The 18,934-nt window shown below is 44.8% G+C and overlaps 1 protein-coding gene across 2 annotated transcripts; it reads right to left on the bottom strand.

Moving 5' to 3' along the window:
* Positions 1-1,848: 1,848 nt before the first annotated feature.
* LOC123017373 (membrane primary amine oxidase-like) lies at positions 1,849-18,593 on the bottom strand. Of its 2 annotated transcripts, none has more exons than XM_044418684.1 (4): positions 16,998-18,593; positions 10,059-10,344; positions 7,199-7,328; positions 1,849-2,846 (listed from the first exon to the last, which is right to left on the bottom strand). In XM_044418684.1, exons 1-4 carry the CDS (start codon positions 18,565-18,567, stop codon positions 2,562-2,564), a joined length of 2,271 nt encoding a protein of 756 aa, XP_044274619.1. In that variant the 5' UTR covers positions 18,568-18,593; the 3' UTR covers positions 1,849-2,561. The 2 variants fall into 2 exon arrangements, with proteins under 2 accessions (XP_044274619.1, XP_044274620.1); XM_044418685.1 differs by having other exon boundaries at positions 17,799-18,590.
* Between the last annotated feature and the right edge of the window lie 341 nt (positions 18,594-18,934).

Below are 18,934 nucleotides of genomic sequence, written 5' to 3' on the forward strand. Positions count from 1 at the left end.
TGGCCCTGCCCCCTCTGCCTCTCCCTGGGCCTCTCTGGCCCCTCTAGCCCCCCTCTTTTCCTCTCCACTCCTCCTGCCCCCCACCCCCAATCCTCTGCCTGTGCAAGTTCCCTGACCACTCTCTCTGCCCTCCCCGGCCTGTGCTGCTTTGCTGCCACCGCCGAAATAACAAGCAACTGCTTTATGATGTTATTATGCATTACTTTGTTATTGTTTTACCATAAACTTCTTGAATTTTATTGTTATGTGCTTGTTTTATGACAGGTGAATTTGTTTTAAGTGTGTTTTTAAATTGATTGTTGTTTGATATTTTTAGGTATATTCTGTACACCACTCTGAGAGCCCATCTAATTGAATGGTATAGAAATACCATAAATACATACATACATACATACATACATACATACATACATACATACTTCTTAGGTTGAGAATAGATGTGCCCATCATATTTGAAAGGTGATGTGTCCTATAGCTACGTATCTTGCCCCAAATCATCATTGACCAGTCACCTTGCACAAGGAGCCGCCGCTGCCACTGCCACAAGAATGCTACTTGCCAAAACTTTGCATCCCTTTTTTAGGCTTTCTGTTCCTGGGCTACTCAGAGCTAATGGCAGCTGCATCCATCTCCATACCCAATAAGCATGCACTAAACGTCAGCACTTGGGGATAATTAAACTGGAAGCGCTAGAGTCTGGACATGGCACCACTGGCTTTGCAAACAGCAAAAGGCCTAGCCTAGGTGTAGGCAATATTTTGGGGGCCTATGGTACATTCAATTTGCAGAACTGTTCCGGCACAAAAGGCCAACCTGCAGATGAAAGCATCGACTTGCAGCCACAGCTGTCTTCATTTTCTAAGAGTGTATCTTAGCCCTGTAGTTGGTCCAGAGATATTACTAGAGAAAGAAGACGGGAACACTTCATCTTGATGCAGTCCCAACTGCCAGTGAGAAAGCTTTTTTTAAAATAACAAACAGGAAGACTAGGCACCTTAGTGGACTCAAAAAAAAAAGTTTGAGGGTGCAATGGAGCTCACAAACACCATGTTGCCTGTCCTGGCCTAGTCCCTAGTATTTATACCACTCCTCACTAAAGTGAAGTTTCTGAGCTTCCTATAAATTACAGGCATGGATGTTACACACTTCTATTTCCTTCTATGTCTGAATTTAGGGTCTGAGCACACACAAAGGTGGCTTATCAGCTAGTTTTGACCTTGTTTCTTTTTTAAGCCTTACAGTCCCTAACACAATCAAATGTACATATTCACTGCACCCTACTCTGTTTGGGTCCAATTTACACACCCTTGGATTTTAAAGCACGTGTTAAAAGCTCACGCAAAACACACACAGCGGAGAAAGCAAAGTATGTAGATATATCCCAGGCAGACACACAGTTCTAAGCTTGGGAAGAACTATCTTGCAGGTCTAGGATGGTCTGGAATCCCTCCAACTGCACTCCCCCCCCCCCCCCCCGCTGTAGGGTCAAACAAAAGCTTTTGAGCTTTTCCACACAATACTCTGAACACAGTAGATTCAAAGTGTGACTTTCTGCTTGTTTATTTGCACATCTCCTTAAGAAAAAGAAGAGTGAAAGGTGGAGCTTAAGAGAAGTAGAAATTTCCATTTTAGTTTTCTTTGTTCATAGCATCTCTCAGGAGTAAAACCTTCACCCTGACCTCTTTCATCACATCCTGTTATGGTATAAAAATGTCAGAGGTTCAGCTTCATCAGACAAAGCAATAACAAACATTCTTCACCCAAAGTTGGTGATTTTACATGCCATACATGACTTTGGTACCAACATTGTTCTTAATCCATGAATAAAATGGAGGTGAAGCATCAACATGGTGCTGCAGAGGAAGCTTTAATGTAAGGCATAAGACATTCAATGTATTCCAGTTTACACCTTCTCTGAGGCAAACCATATCAGATGATACCCTATTGGAAGGACTGCAACAAGTTATTTTCTTCCTGAAGATGTAGACCACTACAGATTTCACATTCTATATCCTGCATTACAAATCTCTGACATGCTTCAGCAGTACCAGCTCTGTTGTCATCCTTGACTCAAGAGCATAGCCAGGCTGTTAGCAGGAAGCCAAAGAAGCCAAACATATACCAGGTTTATACCAGTTTAACTTTCATGACTTCTCCCAAAGAATTTCAGGAACTGTAGTTTGTGAGACTGGGGATTCTTTGCCAGAAATGGTTAATCCACCCTACAAACTTACAGCTTGCAGAGTTTGTCTGAAGGAGAATGGCTGTTAACTCAGCCAATCCATAGTATAGACATGCCCTAGTGGGGAAGCGAAACATGCACATTTAAGAAAAGGAGATTGGTATAGAAGGTAATATTCAGTTGAGCAATCTGTGTGGATCAGAGAAAAAATATATTGCAAATATAATTTCCAAATCATATACAATGCAAGCAAGTAAGGCTTAAGATTTGGTTTGAAGATACTGAACAGAAAAAAGCTCAGGACTATCTGCCCTTGTTACACACAGATTTCATACAAAACTGTCCCCATTATTTCCCCACCTCCAATGTCCAGCATGTATTAGAGCCTTGTCAGATTTTGGAAGCCATCATAAGTGAAAGGTGGAAGGTTGGGTAAGCACGCTGCTGTTTTGGGCAGGCATGCAATGTGGTTAACATCGCAGGAAGTGGGGTCCTGCTCACTGGTGAAGAAAACACTGTCAGGAGAATTGATGGAAGGATCTTCATCAAAATAGTTGTAGGGTCTCAAAAGGAAGCCAACAGCATTCCCAAGCGTGACAGTGTTGGGGATGTCTTCTGCATGTGGAATATGAAGGAAGCCAGTGGTGATCCAAGCTACCAGGTCCTAGTGAGGGGAAAGTACAGGATCATGTCACTTGGTAAAAGAAGAAAGGATGCAACAATGATTCAGAGACAGATGCAATTGATACCAAAGCTTGGGAAACCCATCTTTCATTATACTAGCTCAAAGACAACCTTCTGAGGTTTATAAGGTTGAGGAAAGAGAACTCACATGGATGGATAGGTAATTGACCATGGTAGGAAAATTTTTGTTTTATTCTGAACCATTTGGCAGTCACCTGAACTTGAAATAAGTTTTCCTGGACTGACATACATTGCCAAGCTAGTTTTTGAGAAATGGTTTAGATTTGAGGATGGCTAAAGGAAGATTTCTCAGTAGTTCTATAATATTCACAAAACCCATACAATTGTAAATTAATACAAAACCTCAGAACTACCCGAATGGCCAAAAGAAGTTGGAAGAATTTGATACTACCACCAAGGAGGCCAGAGATGGGATAGAAGTGGTGGAGTAAATAAGGCATGGGAAACAATTACAGAAGATGCACAGGAAAATTCCTAAATATAGAAACTCCCAAGGGAAAGAAGAAACTGCAGTAAAAGAATATGCCATGCTAATATGCACACATTTAGAAGTGGAAAAACCATGCATTTATAGTGTTAGAAGGGAAGCAAGAGCTAGCTCTCTGCCTATAGCTGGTTTTTCTACCATCAGGGCAGCTCTGAAAATGCAAACATAACTGAAGGAGGGTAACTGGCTTAGAATCCACACCCACTTCCTTACCCTAGACTGAGGTGACATCCCAAACTGCACCGAGAAAGCAGTGGGAAGGGAAAAGCTGCCTGTCCTTCCATTCATCAATAGAGGTAACAATAAACATTAAGATCAAGAATTGAGCTTTCTTGCCTCTCCCACCCAATACAAACTTTTGCTCGGGAAACAGGACTGCACTACTTCAGTGGAACTTCTTAGCTGCTCCAATATTCTGATTCTCTGAGGAGCCAAAATTTCCATTGATGTAGTACTACTTACCTAGGGGTTGGTTATGTTTGGAATGGCCGCTGGAGGTTAAAGGTGCTTTTAGATGAGGATTTAGTGATGTCATCACCCTATTTCGTTCACAGAATTTTATAGAGGTCTTCCATTCTACAAACTCTGAGGTTGAACTCTGTTTCAACACCACTTCCTCTATCTTTTTTCCTTATCACTGAAAATCCATTAAGGACAAAAAAGACGAAGTTGCTGCACAAAGCCTTCTGATTGGTAGCATTAAGCACCCTTCATCTAGAAATGCCCTTATTGGCATTTTGTAATATTTGCATTGTGTATGTACACTGATTAAGCATAGGCAGCAGCACAGAGCTGAACTCACTAAAACCAATATAGCCATGTCAGATCTTCTTGGGGGCCTGGATGCTCTCAGATGCTCCAGTTCTGCTCATGCTTAGTCTCATTCTGAAAATGCAAACTTGTTTTCTTCACAGGCACATGGATTGCAACATTCCTTGAGGGGGAGGGGGAGAGTCATCCTATTCTGACACACTAGCCATTAAGAGCCTCCAAATACGTACTGTTGCATTCCCACAAAATGCCCTGTTGATCTTTAACACTTGCGGTCGTGCTAGGTCCATTAACCTTTCCCAGTACAACCTCGTATCTCCGAATCATAAAAAACTGATGTTGGTATATCATCAGGTCCAGCCCTCACTCCTATAACAATATAATTAACATCTGAAATGTATGTGCCGGATAGAATTTATCTTGATGAAAGCAAACAAAATATCCAACAAGTTAAGCCTGTCTCATATTCTAGGCCTGAGCCCTTACCTCTCAAATCTGTTTAAAATGTCGATCTGTGCCATGGATCTGTGCAATATTGAATATTTAATATTGAGCTTATTTGACTTTTCTGTTCTGAAATTACTTCAAACTGGTAACAGTGAAGAAGTGTCAACTCACACGGGTGCATTTCAAACTAGACTGTGTTAAATAAGGGGAAGTTGCTCTATTGCAAATTACTGTAACACAAACATGGACACTGATGGAAATCACAGTTGTTATACATGGACCAAGATAGCATCACCAATGTGTGCCAGTGATCATGCCAGATACTGTCCCAGGGCCAGCCCCAAACATTTTACTTCTCTGAGATGGAGCAGCAAATCTATTCACATCCTCTCACAGTCAAGGTATAGAGTAGCCAAGATAGTCCAGGTGTGTTTTGGTATCACCACAAATACATGAAACCTCTTGAAAGAAATATTGTGAGCTAAAACTGCCTATACAAGGCAAGAAAAATGAACTATTTTGTGAATACAAAATAACTACCATGTACCTACTTTTAAACAAATACACAGTTCTGATTGTGAACTATGTTAATGGGTGAGTTTTCACAAAATGACAAGCCACGCTGTGAATACTGGGAGTAGCTCTTCCACATCTTCTACCCTCTGATCCTCCTGCTCGTATCCCAAAGTCCCAAATGACAGAACCTGTCTTGTTTTCTCCTCCATGTTCTGATCACGACCCCTTTTTGATGGTGTTTTTCTTTCATCTGGAGCCCTATGTTCTTTTTAGTGACACTGCTCTCCTGATGCCCAAGTGGCACTTCGGCATGACCATCACTGACTTGTTATTCTTCTGTGTTTTCACTAGCACAAAAGCGTGTGAGTTCATGTGTAATTTTTTTCTAATTTGTTTCAGTCATTTGCAGATATGCTGGTACATACCTACTAAGAAGTAAACCATGGAGCCTTGTCTAGCCAATGTGCTAGCAAGTGTCTGCTGTCAAAGTGCCATAGGTGGTATCCATGCATGTTGACCAAGCAAGGCTGCATGTTTTGCATATGCTTGACAGCTGGCAGTTGGTGAGCTGCCAACAGAAAAGCAAGGAGGTGAATAGGTCTTGTTTTGCTCAGTCGGTATTTTTGAAATCTGCATATGCAGCCGTCTCAAAAAATGCTGAAAATTTCTGACAGAAAAGATCTGCTGAAGATAGATTTGTCAAAAGAAAGTGCTCATGGAAAGGGGCAGGATGCAGATCCCCCTTTTCAAAGTGCCTAGAGGTAGTGAAGTGGGAGAGAGAAGAGAAGTGTGAGAAAGCTGGAAGAGGCAGTCAGGGCAATCAGAAAAACCTTGGGGACCAGGCCCAAAGGCGGGCAATGTAGCCACCACCCCCTTTCAGGGAAAAGATTCTGTTCACCTCTTTGTTTTTCAGCTGACAGTTGTCAAGGGCATGTAAAGTGACCTACATGCAGACTTGCTTGAGTCACAGATGTTGCCTACTGTGCTTTGACAACAGGTACTTTCTGAACAAAGTTGTGCACATGTAAGCTGTTCCCTGCTGGGAAAAAAAGACTGAAAGCCAGTAATGGCCACTTCAAAGTGCTGCCTGGGCACTGAGGAGGTGGCTGTCACTGAAGGTGGCATGCGTGAGGTCTACAGGAACAGGATGGGGATTTCTGCTATTCTAGCTAAGCGAGTCACTTGCCACTTTCCAAGCCCCACAATGGAATCACTCTCCTAGGTTTGGGTGACATTGTGTATTCAACAACCCCTAAAATTAGCCATGCATTATCAACATGGCTGGTTGCCCCCAGATAGGAAGCAGTATTGATTCAGATGACAAGACAACCTACTGTGACTAGCTACCCAAGATAGGCTGCCACATCGTGTGAATCTAGTTAATATGTTGTATTAATTAAAATTAAATTGTAAACAGTTATTTTGGTAATTGAGGCAGAAATAGCAACAAGCACTTTTCACCCAGTAGAAAAATGCAATAGGAAATTACAATTATCCTTCCATGAAACCCAGAATGAGCTGACTAAGGTGACTATTTCATTCTGCTTAATGGTATTATCCCCCATGTTGAAGATCTATAGATCTATTCAACCTGGAGGAAACAAGAATCCAATTTCTGCATGCAAGAGTATAATCCAAACCAGGTGCGGGGATTTGAACAGGAGCATCAGCATGCCCTTCTAGCAGTCAGGCATAAGTCTATTCTTGGAGGGTGGGGGTGGGAACAGATTAAAGTGGCCTAGGGTACCTTTGCAGGAGAAAGCTGGCAGCAGAGAAGTTTAAAGTACTTCCTTTCCCCGATTCTTCCCTGAAAATCCCTCCCCTTCATTCCTCCACTCCTGTTAACCAGCAAAAGCATATTTGGAAGCCTCTGGGTTTGCTTCATAACGTTTTTTCCTATTCTTAAAATGTACAGACTGCACCATGATTCTCTTTCCTGATTATATCCTATATGCCAACCCAACACCATTCACAAGGAGAAGAACAGATGTGGCTAGCATCTAATTCCAGCTTGAAGTCCATACTCTGTCCAGTCCTTGTTCGAGTTTTAGGCAGTGGTTCACCAGCACCTGAAAGAATTTATTGCTCACCTCACCAACAATGGTCTCATTGTCTATGAAGTCAGCAAAGGCAACTGAAGGCGTCCATGGATCATTCTGATTATAGATACTGGTGCTAAAAGGTTCTTCTTCTTTTCGCTTGGTAACAGCCAGCTTGTATCTGAAAAGCAACAAGCAACCAAAACAAAGCGTTGTGGAGACTGAATGATATCCCACTAGGCATAAGGCCTGGTAGATTTGACTCAGAAATGATGGCTCAGAATTAAGGAGGAGAGAGCCTTCGGGCTATTGGGAGGTATGAAAATGTAAGAAATAAACAACCGAACACTGAAATAAAAATGCATTACTAGCTAACAAGACCAAACTGACCTCCATTCCACAAAGCCAACATTAGGTTCTCCCTAATTATCTTACACATATCAGTTAAAACCCTTTTAATCATCTGTCATAACTACAGGCAAAGTGAGAACCTCAATGGAAGTATAAAAAAGACCATTACATTTGGTAATAAGACCCTTATTTCTCCCTCTCACCCCAACGATTAGCTTACACATAGAAAGGAAGGCAGGGTAGAACATGGACCTGTCTCTCACTCAGTATAGATGGATTCACCTGACTCTGAGGAAGTGGTGGAAGAACAAGCGGGAGAACAGGAATTCTCTGATTCAGGATTGCCCAGTGAAGTTTCTCAGACAGAGCATGAGAACCTGCCTGCTATGGAAGGGACAGAAAGGTTTTCCGGGTGACAGTGGGAGCAAATGTGAGACCCAGTCCTTGACCTGGTAAGGAGGTGGCAGGAGAAGCATGCTGTGTGATTAGAGGGTGACCCACTATCCCACCATCTAGAACATGGGTCCTCAAACTATGGCCCGCGGGATGGATCCGGCCCACCATGGCCATCCATCCGGCCCGCGCCACCATTTGCCGCCTGCGCACACGCTTGCTGCGTGTGCAGGGAGGCGGTGGCTTGCTCACTCAGAGATGGACTCCGAGGGAGCAGGCCGCCACCGCCGCCTGCCCCCTGTACGCACACGCTCGCTGCTGCCTCACAGCATGGGCAGGGAGGTGGCGGCTTGCTCGCTCGGAAATGGTTTTGGACTCGCTGGGAGATCTCCGAGCGAGCCACTGCCGTGCACGCGCACCCAATGCCACCTCACCAGCCTGTGCCCCCAGGCACCCCCACCTCACCGGCCCACGACGGTCACCGCAGCCTTTCAGCTGGCCCCCTATTGAAAAAGTTTGAGGGTCACTGGTCTAGAACTTAAGCAGCAAGAGCCACCCTGAGGGTGGACCCAGAAGCTTTACTGAAAGGGTGGGACAGAGGGGAAGCTTTCAGTTTGGTTTCAACTCTTTACATGAGCAGATGCTTCTCCCTCAACTTTAGCAGGCCATTTAGTGTTCAAACTGTTCTGTAATCTGTTAAGTTTCAGTAAAAGAATTGCAGTTCAAAGGGTTGTCTTGAGTCTGAGAAACAGAGGGAAAAGAGGGAAGAGAATAGCTCATGACAAGCAGGGCTTAAATGTCCTCTCGCTTGGAAGTCCTGATGCTTAAAAACCCCTAGGTGTGCTGAGCAGAAATAGAAAACAAAAGTCAGGCTGCATATGTACAAGAGCAGCCTGTTCCTTTGGAAACATGGTTGATGGGGAATATTTTATGACAATGTACTCCATCAGGGGCTGCCCTTGAAGAGCAAATGCAAAATGCAATGGTCAAATTGCTTTCTGGTGCATGCTTTGCAGACCTTATTATGTCAACTCTACTGACTGCCAGTTTATACCCAGGTTCATTTCAAGGTGTACCTTCTACTGGTCCAGGATAACAAAAATACTGCTTTCACCCAAATGCAGGTTAAGATCCTATAGTTTAAGCTGCCTGAAGTTTAAGTTCCTCCTTGGAGGCCCCTCCTGCATGCCTCACCATCAAGGGAGAGTAGGATGGTGGAAACTTGGGACAGGGCCTTGTCTGTGGTAGCACTCATTTGTGGAACTCTCTCCCAGTGGAAGTTACACTGGCTCCTTTTTTGTTTAGTTTTGGACAGGTATTAATGTTTTGTTTGTTCTACATGGTTTTTGTTTTGTTTTTAAAGGAGAGCATTTTTTAGAGTGCTGAGGGCTGGACTTGGTGGTTGGGCTCTGCAGGCTGAGCCCTTCACAGCTGGTGTGGAAGAATCACGGCAAGGTTGCAGCTCAGCGTGCTGTGGGGAAGAGGGAAGGCTGGGGCTGCACAATGATTGCAGCTGGTGCCCCAGTGTCCTTCCTGCCTTCTTTGCTAAACCTACGCAGCTGAAAATGGCCATCTGAAGAAAATGAAGGGCACTAGATGTGACCCCACTGTTGTGCTCCCTTTCTCTCACCCCTGGAATTTGAAAAGCTCCTGAGTATGGAAGCTTGTGAGGACCTCTTTGGGCAGTGGGGAGAACTGTGTCTTCAATGTATTAGCTTCACATTTTCTTTTTATGAGTCTCTTCTGCTCCTCATGTTGCTACAGGTGACATTTAAAGTTTTTGGGTTATTCTTGAATTGTTTTACTTTTCTTTTTATGTGTTAAAATTCTTTTAAGTTCTTGAACCTACTTGGGCCAAAAGGTGTTTTATAAATAAATAGCATATAAATTGCTTGTACAATGTCTGAATTTTTTACTGTTGTATTTAATTTCAAACCATTCAAGCATTTTACAAGATTATGAAAGACCTTCCCAGGACTACAGGAATTCTCTTATATCAGTCAATGGGCTGAAGTGGAACTCAGAGGGAACCAGAGGGATGAGCATATACAGGCCAAATACTGTACAATTTTGCTTTATACCGATCAAAGATGCAACAATCAAGTTTTAGGAATGACAAAGGCTCCAAGCCAACATGAACTACAGTCCCTGTAGACTAGTCGCTTACCTGCCCCAGCTGACAGCTCTCTCCATTGGATCTGACTCAGGAAGGTGGTCCCCAGCAAAACTGATTGTTTGGATCCGATAGCCACGTTTATGACCCCACTTGTTTGTGCTATCCGCTTCAAAATATACATATCTCGGCATGTTGTCATGAAGACGGAAGGCAGCTTTGTCTTCAGTATCCAAGACATTTTTCACCATTTTCATTTGGACAATCTCTCGGTCTTGGCTCCAAGGGACCTTTATTCTGTCAAATTTCATGTCATTGGCTACCAAGGAATTTTTCACACCTAGAAAAGGAAAGGTGGTGTTGTGGAGAGGGTTATGAGCTGTTTAGTTAATATATTTCCATACTGGTGGAATTATTCTAGGCATGAGGATGCATTGAAGAGAAAAGCTTAATGTACATGATTTCCCAGTATCACACCTTCATTATGAATATAGGAGTGGGACAAGAATAAAAAAGAAGAAAGATGGTTTTAAAATCAAATCTTTACACAAAGAAAGTCGGATTTCTTAGCTTTTCCAGGAGATGGTGAATTTACTTTTCAGGACAGGCATAGTCAGAATGCAAGATTACAAGATGAGTTTTTAAAGTAGGAGCAGATGCAAAGGAGTGGTTTGAGGATGGGATGCAGGGAGGAGCAGAGGAGGCAGATGCAACCTGTTGGCTCGGAAACCAGTTCCACACTACACCTGCCCTCCATGTGCCATACACTGACTGCACACACCTTGCATATTTACACATGGACAAATTTATAGTCATTATAATATAGCTCTAATGATCTAATCTGAGGAGCACTGAAAGAACAAACAATAATTCAATCAATGCAATGGATTGTCACAATCCAAATATCCAACATGTATATAATATATTTAATTCAACTTGGCAATTATAATCAGACAGATCTTTTAAAAGGCTGTTATAAAACATGGAACATGCCTCAAAAAGTTCATCCTGAACCTGGGTGGATAAACAAAACAATGGCAGTCATCTACAATTGTTTTGCATCACAAAATCCATGAAATTGCTTACTGCAAGACTACCATGACATGATTTCTTTTATGATTGACACAAATTATACATCTGTTCCATGTCTATAAGGTTTTTTTAAAAAAATCTATACACGGCTGCGAAACAAAGTGCTCATGAATTTTGGAGCTTATGGGGATGTAGTGGAAGAACATGTTTGCCTTTATTATCCATGTTTGCACTTTCATGCAATTTTAGAACATCTACACATTTTTCTTGTCCCTGTGAAAGCTCTGGGACATATGTGTAATAATGCCTCTCAAGCAAAACACTGAGGCAAGAAGTGTTGTAGCAACTTAGGCTAAATAGTTTATTTTCTTCCTTTCTTTCAAATGATTTTTCAGACTTCCTCTGAGGATAGAAGCATCTCAAGGTGGTGTACCTTGGGCTCCTTGCAAAAGGCAAAAAGTCTGGATATAAATGTTACTAAATAAAAAATAAGAAAAATAGAAAAGCAATCAACAAATATGCAGTAAAACACTTTAAGAGGCAACATCAATAAAACCTGTAGCCCACAGATTATGTAAAGGCCAACAAAATAAGTGGGTCTTTAATGCTTTCCTGAATACCTGCAATTCAACTAGAAATACTTCTACTGGCACCCTGTCCACTATGGGTGCTTTACTCCTTCCAAGTGCATTCAGAGCAGCTTTAGGTTCACTTTCCACTATCTCCGGTTGTTTCTCATAGGACTCCTCTTTCCATCTTGTTGATGTTTTCTGCATAATTCTTCTGGCACCTTGGCCAACCATCAAGCCAAACTACCCCTCCCAAAGCAGTTGGTGGGCATCCTTTTAGGCAGTCACACCCAGGTGGTGCCGCCAATTGCAAGGTGACAGCGGCTGCGCGCTTGGTGGTGAGGCTACTGCCTTCACTAGGAAGGACATGGCTTACAGGAAGGAGGCAATTAAGTGCCGCCCTTTCTTCAAGGAGTCCTCCTGGCTCAGGTGCAGCAGATGGCAGCATTGCAGTAGGCATCATGGCCAAGTTGAACTGAGCTGCCCATCCAAAGTGGCTGGAGGTGGTTCTCCTGAGCACTGTCCTGCCCTGTGCCCACAAACACCCAGTCTAAGAATCATCAGTTCAGTCCAAGAGTTAAGGCCGTATGGTTTGTGTGTGTGTCCGAAGTTCCAAGTCAAACAGGATTGTCCAAAAGAATGTCCAGTAGACAGGCCAGAAATCTAGATACTGTTTAGTTTTAAGGAAGTCAGAGAATGTGGATAACAAAGTTTGTTTACCACAAAGAGCAGCTCTGTCTGATCTAATTTATAGCCAGCTGGAAATCAGCACAGCTGAGTAATTCCATACGCTGCTTCAGAGAAAACTCCCCCTTCAGCCTGTTTGGACTTTGGTCGAAGCTGTGCACTCCTTCTTCTAGTTAGGGGGTGAATTTCCTCTGCCTGTGGCTCCTGCTCTTGAGGAACCCCAGGTACTGCCCAGGAGGGAGCTGGTGGCTCCTCTACGGGAGGCAGTCATCTGCAGCCACAATCCCTGTGTCTGACTGTGGATAGGGCTCAAGGAATTGGCTTTCTTCACCTGAGGAATCCTCCTCCAAGTAGGAGATGACAGGCACTCATGCCCAGGCGGTGGTGCCTAGAGCAGGGTGGCCGTGGCTGCATGCTTGGGAGTGAGGCCACCATGTTTACTGGGGAAGGCATCATGCCTTACAGGAGGAAGGCAATTAAGTCCCACCCATGCGTCTTCATGGAGCCTCATGTCTGTTCAGGAAACATAGAAACATAGACAAAGAAACGGATGGGGCTTCAACGACCTCCCATGGAAGCCCATTTCATGCCCTAGGCGTCCTAACTGTCAGGAAGTACATCCTGGCATCCAAATTGAACCTTGCTTCCCTGAGCTTCACTCCATTGGAAAGCACCCTGCCTTCCTCTGCAGGTCTGTGTGGCACCCTCTTACGTACCTATATGTCATCAAAAGAGTGCCCTGGAGTCCCCTCTTCTCCAGGCTGAAAAGATCCAGTTCCCTCAGTCTCACCTCATACAGCTTCCCCTGCAATCTGGCCACCATCTTTGTGGCCCTAAGCCACACCGATTCTAAACTGGCTATAGCTTTCCTGCAATGTGGAGCTCAGAACTGAACACAATACTCCAGTTGCAGGTTCACCAGAGTCTTATAGAGTGAAAGTAATATCTCACTAGGTCTAGAAGCCACACTTCTAGCTATGCATCCAAGGGTGGCATTTGCCCTCTTGACCACCGCATCACACTGCTGATTCATGTTTAGCCTGCAGTAGACCAGTACACTGAGATCCATTTCACAAGTGCTGCTTTCCAGCCACTTGTCCCCTATCCTGTACCTGTGACACCTATTCCTGAGTCCCAAGTGCAAGACCTTGCACTTATCTGCATTGAACTCCATCCATCCTCTTGCTCCCTGCACCACTTCCACAGTCTGTCCAGATCCTTCTGGATCCAGAATACCTGCTCCTCAGTTGTGGCCACTGCCCCATTTTAGTATTGTCTGCAAACTGGTCACACCCTCTTCCAGGTCATTGATGAAAAGATTGAACAGGATCGGCCCCAGGACAGAGCCCTGGGGGACCCCTCTCACCACCAGCTCCCATCCTGATGATTCTCTACTAATTGCTACCCTCTGCTTTTAGACCGTCAGCCATGCCCTAATCCATGGGTCCTCAAACTACCGCCCAGGGGCCGGAAACAGCTTGCCATGCCCATTTATCCAGCCCACTATGCCCATTTGGACCCACCGTGCCTCAGTTTCTCCACCAGGATATCATGGGGCACTTTGTCAAAGGCCTTGCTGAAATCCAGGTATACCACATCCACTGCATCCCCTCCATCTAGCCACCTCGAAACCTTGTCATAGAATTCCACAAGGTTTGTCTGGCAGGACCTGTTTTGCAGAAGCCATGTTGCAGGGTGGCAGGGTCACAGGTGGCACCATGGCCAGGTACCAAGCTGATCTCCCGCCCCAAAATGGCTGGCAGGGGAACCTCCTGGGGGTTGTCGCAAAGGTGGCGCAAAGGTAGGTTACACGGGGGGTGGGGGGTGGGGGGTGGGAACCAGCCTAGTGCAGGCTGGCAAGCCTTGGCCAGAGTGGAAGTGTAGTCAGCAGTCCACATCTACACTCTCATGGAGCTGCATCAGCAGCACCCATCCTGGACCCGAGGATTACAGGTGGAGGCAAATTTGCATGCCATCCTTGGAACCAACGCACCAGCCCCACAGTGCAGGTCAGGCCTGCCCCCAAAGGAGTCTCTTGTCCCTTCAGGCCTTGCTTTTTGTACAGACTCCTTGGTGTTCTTAGCCAATTTGGAGGTGCAGGAAGCCCATGGTTGGAGCCAGCACTGCAGGAGACACAGGTTCCTTAGCTTGTACTTTAATTCAGATGGAAGGCTAACAGTTTAGAAATAGAAGTGGGGGGGGGGGGAATGCGCCAAAGAAAAAGACAGACAGAAAATGGTCTTCCCAAGGCACAGCAGAAGGCAGTTGAAGAACTGAGGAAATGGGCAGAAATTTCTTGCACATACACCAGACACCAGAATGGGGGAGCGGCTCCCGCCAAAATGTTCTCAGCTATCGAATCTTCCTGACAACAGGCTCCACAAAGGTGCAGAGCTCATATGAGTGATGCACAGAGGCCATGAATAAGAACTGGTAATAATGTATTGTTTCAAGTTGACATTAACCAATCACATTTCTTCCACAATGTGGCTGCATTTTGGTTGTTATATGGCACCCTCTTCTGGGTGAGAGATACTTTGCTCTGAAATTTAACGTATTGAGTATCAAGCAGAGATTCCAAATGAAGCTTTTTGCTATTGCCTTCCCTCATTCAGACATTATCTCCCAGTAGTAACACTCCCATGCTTTACCTTAAAAATCCATCAAGGAAAAAAAAAACCCCAGAATAAGCACACAAGACTTTCTGATCTGTAGCATTCACCTGTAAGCACCCAAACGCTGCAGTGGTAGAGATCCACTCAAAGGGTGGGAGGGGATGCATTCTTGTAATGAATGGCATCTGACTCAGGGAATGGCATCAATGATGCTTCTCTGGCCATTCCTACAGTCCCTGGTGGTAGAGACTGAGAGATTTATGAGCTGCTAATTGCGAACTGATGACATACCCTTCAATAGCTTGGATGACATTGCAGGAGATAATGAATTAGAACATGGGTCCTCAAACTACGGCCTGGGGGCCGGATCCGGCCCGCCATGCCCATTTGGACCCACTGCGCCCACACACGCGCCCGCCGCCGCCCACCTTGCGCGCGGGGAGGCAGTGGTTTTCTCGCTTGGTGAAAACCATTTCCAAGCAAGCCGGCTGCTGCCTCACGCGCCTGCCTCGCAGCGAGTGCCCGCCCGCGCCTCGCCTCGCCGCACGCCCCACCTGCACCTCAGCACACGCAGCCGCACGCGCTCCCCCGCCCCGCGCCGGCCCGCATGACCCGCCAGCACCACCTTTCCGGCCAGCGCCCAGCACCGGCAGCTGTCAACTGGCCCCCTGGTGGAAAAGTGTGAGGACCCCTGAATTAGAAGAATGATAAACCATGGCTTTTCATAGAAGAATGGAGCCTGGCATTGTCTTCAAGTTAAACTTCAGGAAAAATCCCAGTTTTAATTTCCTCTTTTAAAAAGTAAGGCTTAAGGCTTCATGACATAGACAGATTTTATACACACACACACTAATGAAGGCTTAGGAACAAGAACTGAGTAAGAATTCCAGTGGGTATCAGGGAGTCTTATTAAGAACATAAGAAAAGCCATGCTGGATCAGACCAAGGGTCCATCTAAGTCCAGCACTCCGCACACATAGTGGCAAACCAGCTGCCCACAGGATCCTGAAGCAGGATGGGTGCAAGACCTCCTTCCACCCAAGCTCCTCAGCAACCAGTGTATGCCGGCAATGTCACCTCTGGTGAAGGAAGCAGCACACAGCTAGCAAGGCTAGTAGTCACTGATAGCTTCTTTTTGCATGAATCTGCCCATTTCCTTTTTAAGGCCATCCAGATTAGTGGCCATTATTACTTCACTTGGCAACAAATTTCATAGTTCAACTGTACATTGTGTGAAGAGATACATTGTCTGTCCTGAACCATCTTCCAATCAGCTTCATTGAATGTCTCCAGGTTCAAGTCTTATGGGAGAGGAAAAATGTCTCCATGTCCATTTTCTTTATGCTGTGCATAATTTTTAACATCTCTACCATGTCCTTCCCTACTTTTTTTCTGAGCTGAACAATCCCAGTTTTCTTAGCCACTCATAGGAGAGTTGCTTCAGCCCTCTGATAATTTTTGTTGGACTTCCCTATACTTTTTTCAATTCAACAATATCCTTATTCAGGTGAGGCAACCAGAACTGGACATAATATTCTAAGTGTGGTCATACCAAGGGTTTGTTTGAGGGGAGTAAGATCTCGGCAGTTCTGTTTCATTCCTAATTATGCCTCCCATGGGATTTGCACTTTTCATGGCAGCCACGCACGGGGCCAGCACTCTCATCGAGCTGTCCACTATTACCCCAAGGTCCCTTTCTTGCTCAGCCACTGCTACCTCCAATCCCATCACAATGTATTTTTGTAGTTTTTTGTCCCAACATGGATTACTTCACACTTACATTGAACTGCATTTCCCATTTTGATGACCTTTCTGCCACCTTGGTGAAATCTCTTTGGAGTTCCTCACAATTCATTTTGACCAACCTAAATAGTTTGGTGTCCTCAGCAAACCTGGCCACGTATTTGCCCTAGCTTTCTTCATTAGCTATTTACTCAGTCCCCTGATTAATTAAAATTACCCTCTTTGCAATTTTCCAGAGATTAAAAAATGGGATGATATAGAAGACAGACAAGAAGCAACAGTGATGTTTAGCAGAGCTGCCAACGATAGCAACAAATGGTGCAAGTTACTGTTTCACAAGAACTTACCTCCCACATCTAAGTCCACTTTGTAGTTGATTAAATGAGTATGGATTGTGCCAAGAGTGGAATCTGCAACTCTATTGCCATAATTCAGAGCATCACCATAAAGGAAAGATGAGGTTATGTAACCAGTGGCTCGGACTTTGCTTTCAATGGCACCATTTGGATGAAATACAAAGTCCCAGATGTAGTCATAGTTGCCCAAAGTAGACACAGAACGCAGTACAATTGCGTAGCCAGATAGCCCCCCATAGTGGAGAGATTGAAGGTTGGAGTAATGGCGCCGAAAGGGCCCATCTATACTCTGCTCAAACACACAAATGGAGTTCTTCTGTACTTCTGGTTTTAAGTTTTCAACTAAATAAACAGCATCAAGATAGGTGGCAGAGTAAGGGCAATCAACTCCCCGGACCAGTGAATACATGAATCTTCCAATTCCAAAACTTGCATCCATATAGCGGGTTAACATCTGAGTGGGGCAATTGGAGCCATAGACAGACATGGCATCCTGCACACTGAGTTCATAGACAATTCTTTGATCCTTAAATTTGATGTTGTAGATATGTACTCCTCTATGCACATCTATCCTGAAGGCAAAACTCCAAGATGAAGAAACTACCTGGTTCTTCTTCACACTATAACGTAGCCCACAAGGCTCATGGTGCAAAGGACCACATCCCAGAGTGGGGACCTTTCGATACATTGAGGAAAACCCCCCATCAGGTGAGACAGTCTTTAATTTTGCCACAAGCACCCGCTTCTCTATAAATTCCCTTTCCAGTTCTGCCATACCATTATAATACTGACCATTGTAGAATACCTTTGCCACACTCCAGTTGGTGATGTTCAGACCGCTGTGGTTTACTAGCACTTCCATTCCCACTGGATGTAGGAAGTAGCCTTTTACATTCTGGAACAAGCTGAACCAAGTAGCACGATCTCCAGACTGAAACCCCCGAGGGGCTGATGTAAGGCCTGCAAAGTTGCTTCCATTGTGTCCAAATACCTGATTCAGGAAAGTGGGTGCCTCAGGAAATTTCTTCTCCACCATGAATTTCCGAATCTGTTCATATTCATTGCCCATCACAGTTCTTCCATGATAGGATATCTTGCTTCTGTATTTCTGTGTGGTCACATCCCGATGATATGTCAGTTTTGGGAGTGGGCCCACTACATATTCCGTGATATTTGGATCTGGCTGGTTTCCAAAGAACACCACAGCTAGTGCCTCTCGCGGTGGTTGCGGCCCACCATGATCAAGGAACTTAAGCACCTCTTCTTTGCTGGGAAGTTCAATATCCAGGTAGTAAATGCAATTATCAGAAGAGCCTGCATGATAAGCATCTACCAAGGGCAATCTCAGCTCCGACTGTAGATACTTCAGGACCAGGGCTATCTCTTCTGCTGACAAGGCAGCAAATACCAGACTCTGGTCATTGTGCATTTCATTCAGAGAAGGTTGTATCTCAGCAGCACATGGAGCAGAACTTGCGCTCCTTGTCAGGAGCACACACACCAGGGCAAGAATAGCAACCAGAGCAAGCATGACAAGGACAAAGAGGGCTTTTACATTCATTGCTGCAAGGAAATGCCTTGCAGCCCCTGCAAATGTTTTCACAAAGTCAGTCCTGACGTGTTGAGTCAGCTGCTATTGTACCTACACAACAGGATGCATGGCTTACTCCAGGAAATGTGACGTGCTTGAGTAGAGGCCAAAAGGAGGTCTCTTAGCACTTATGGACTTGGTAAAACAGCAGAACTGACCGTTCCCAGTCAGTATTGACAGTTCATCACAGATAAAACTTTCTAGGGCCTTGGATAGCAATTGCTGTCTTTCATATGGTGCCTTTATAGCAAAATTGTGCACCAATGGAAGGGATCCTAGTATCGGGCTGGCCACCTCGGTCTCAACCATTCCAGAAACACCCTTTCACATTGCTCAT

The sequence above is a fragment of the Varanus komodoensis genome, unplaced genomic scaffold (assembly GCF_004798865.1).
Source record: "Varanus komodoensis strain SLA01 unplaced genomic scaffold, ASM479886v1 scaffold92, whole genome shotgun sequence".
In the NCBI taxonomy this organism is placed as follows: Eukaryota; Metazoa; Chordata; class Lepidosauria; order Squamata; family Varanidae; genus Varanus; species Varanus komodoensis.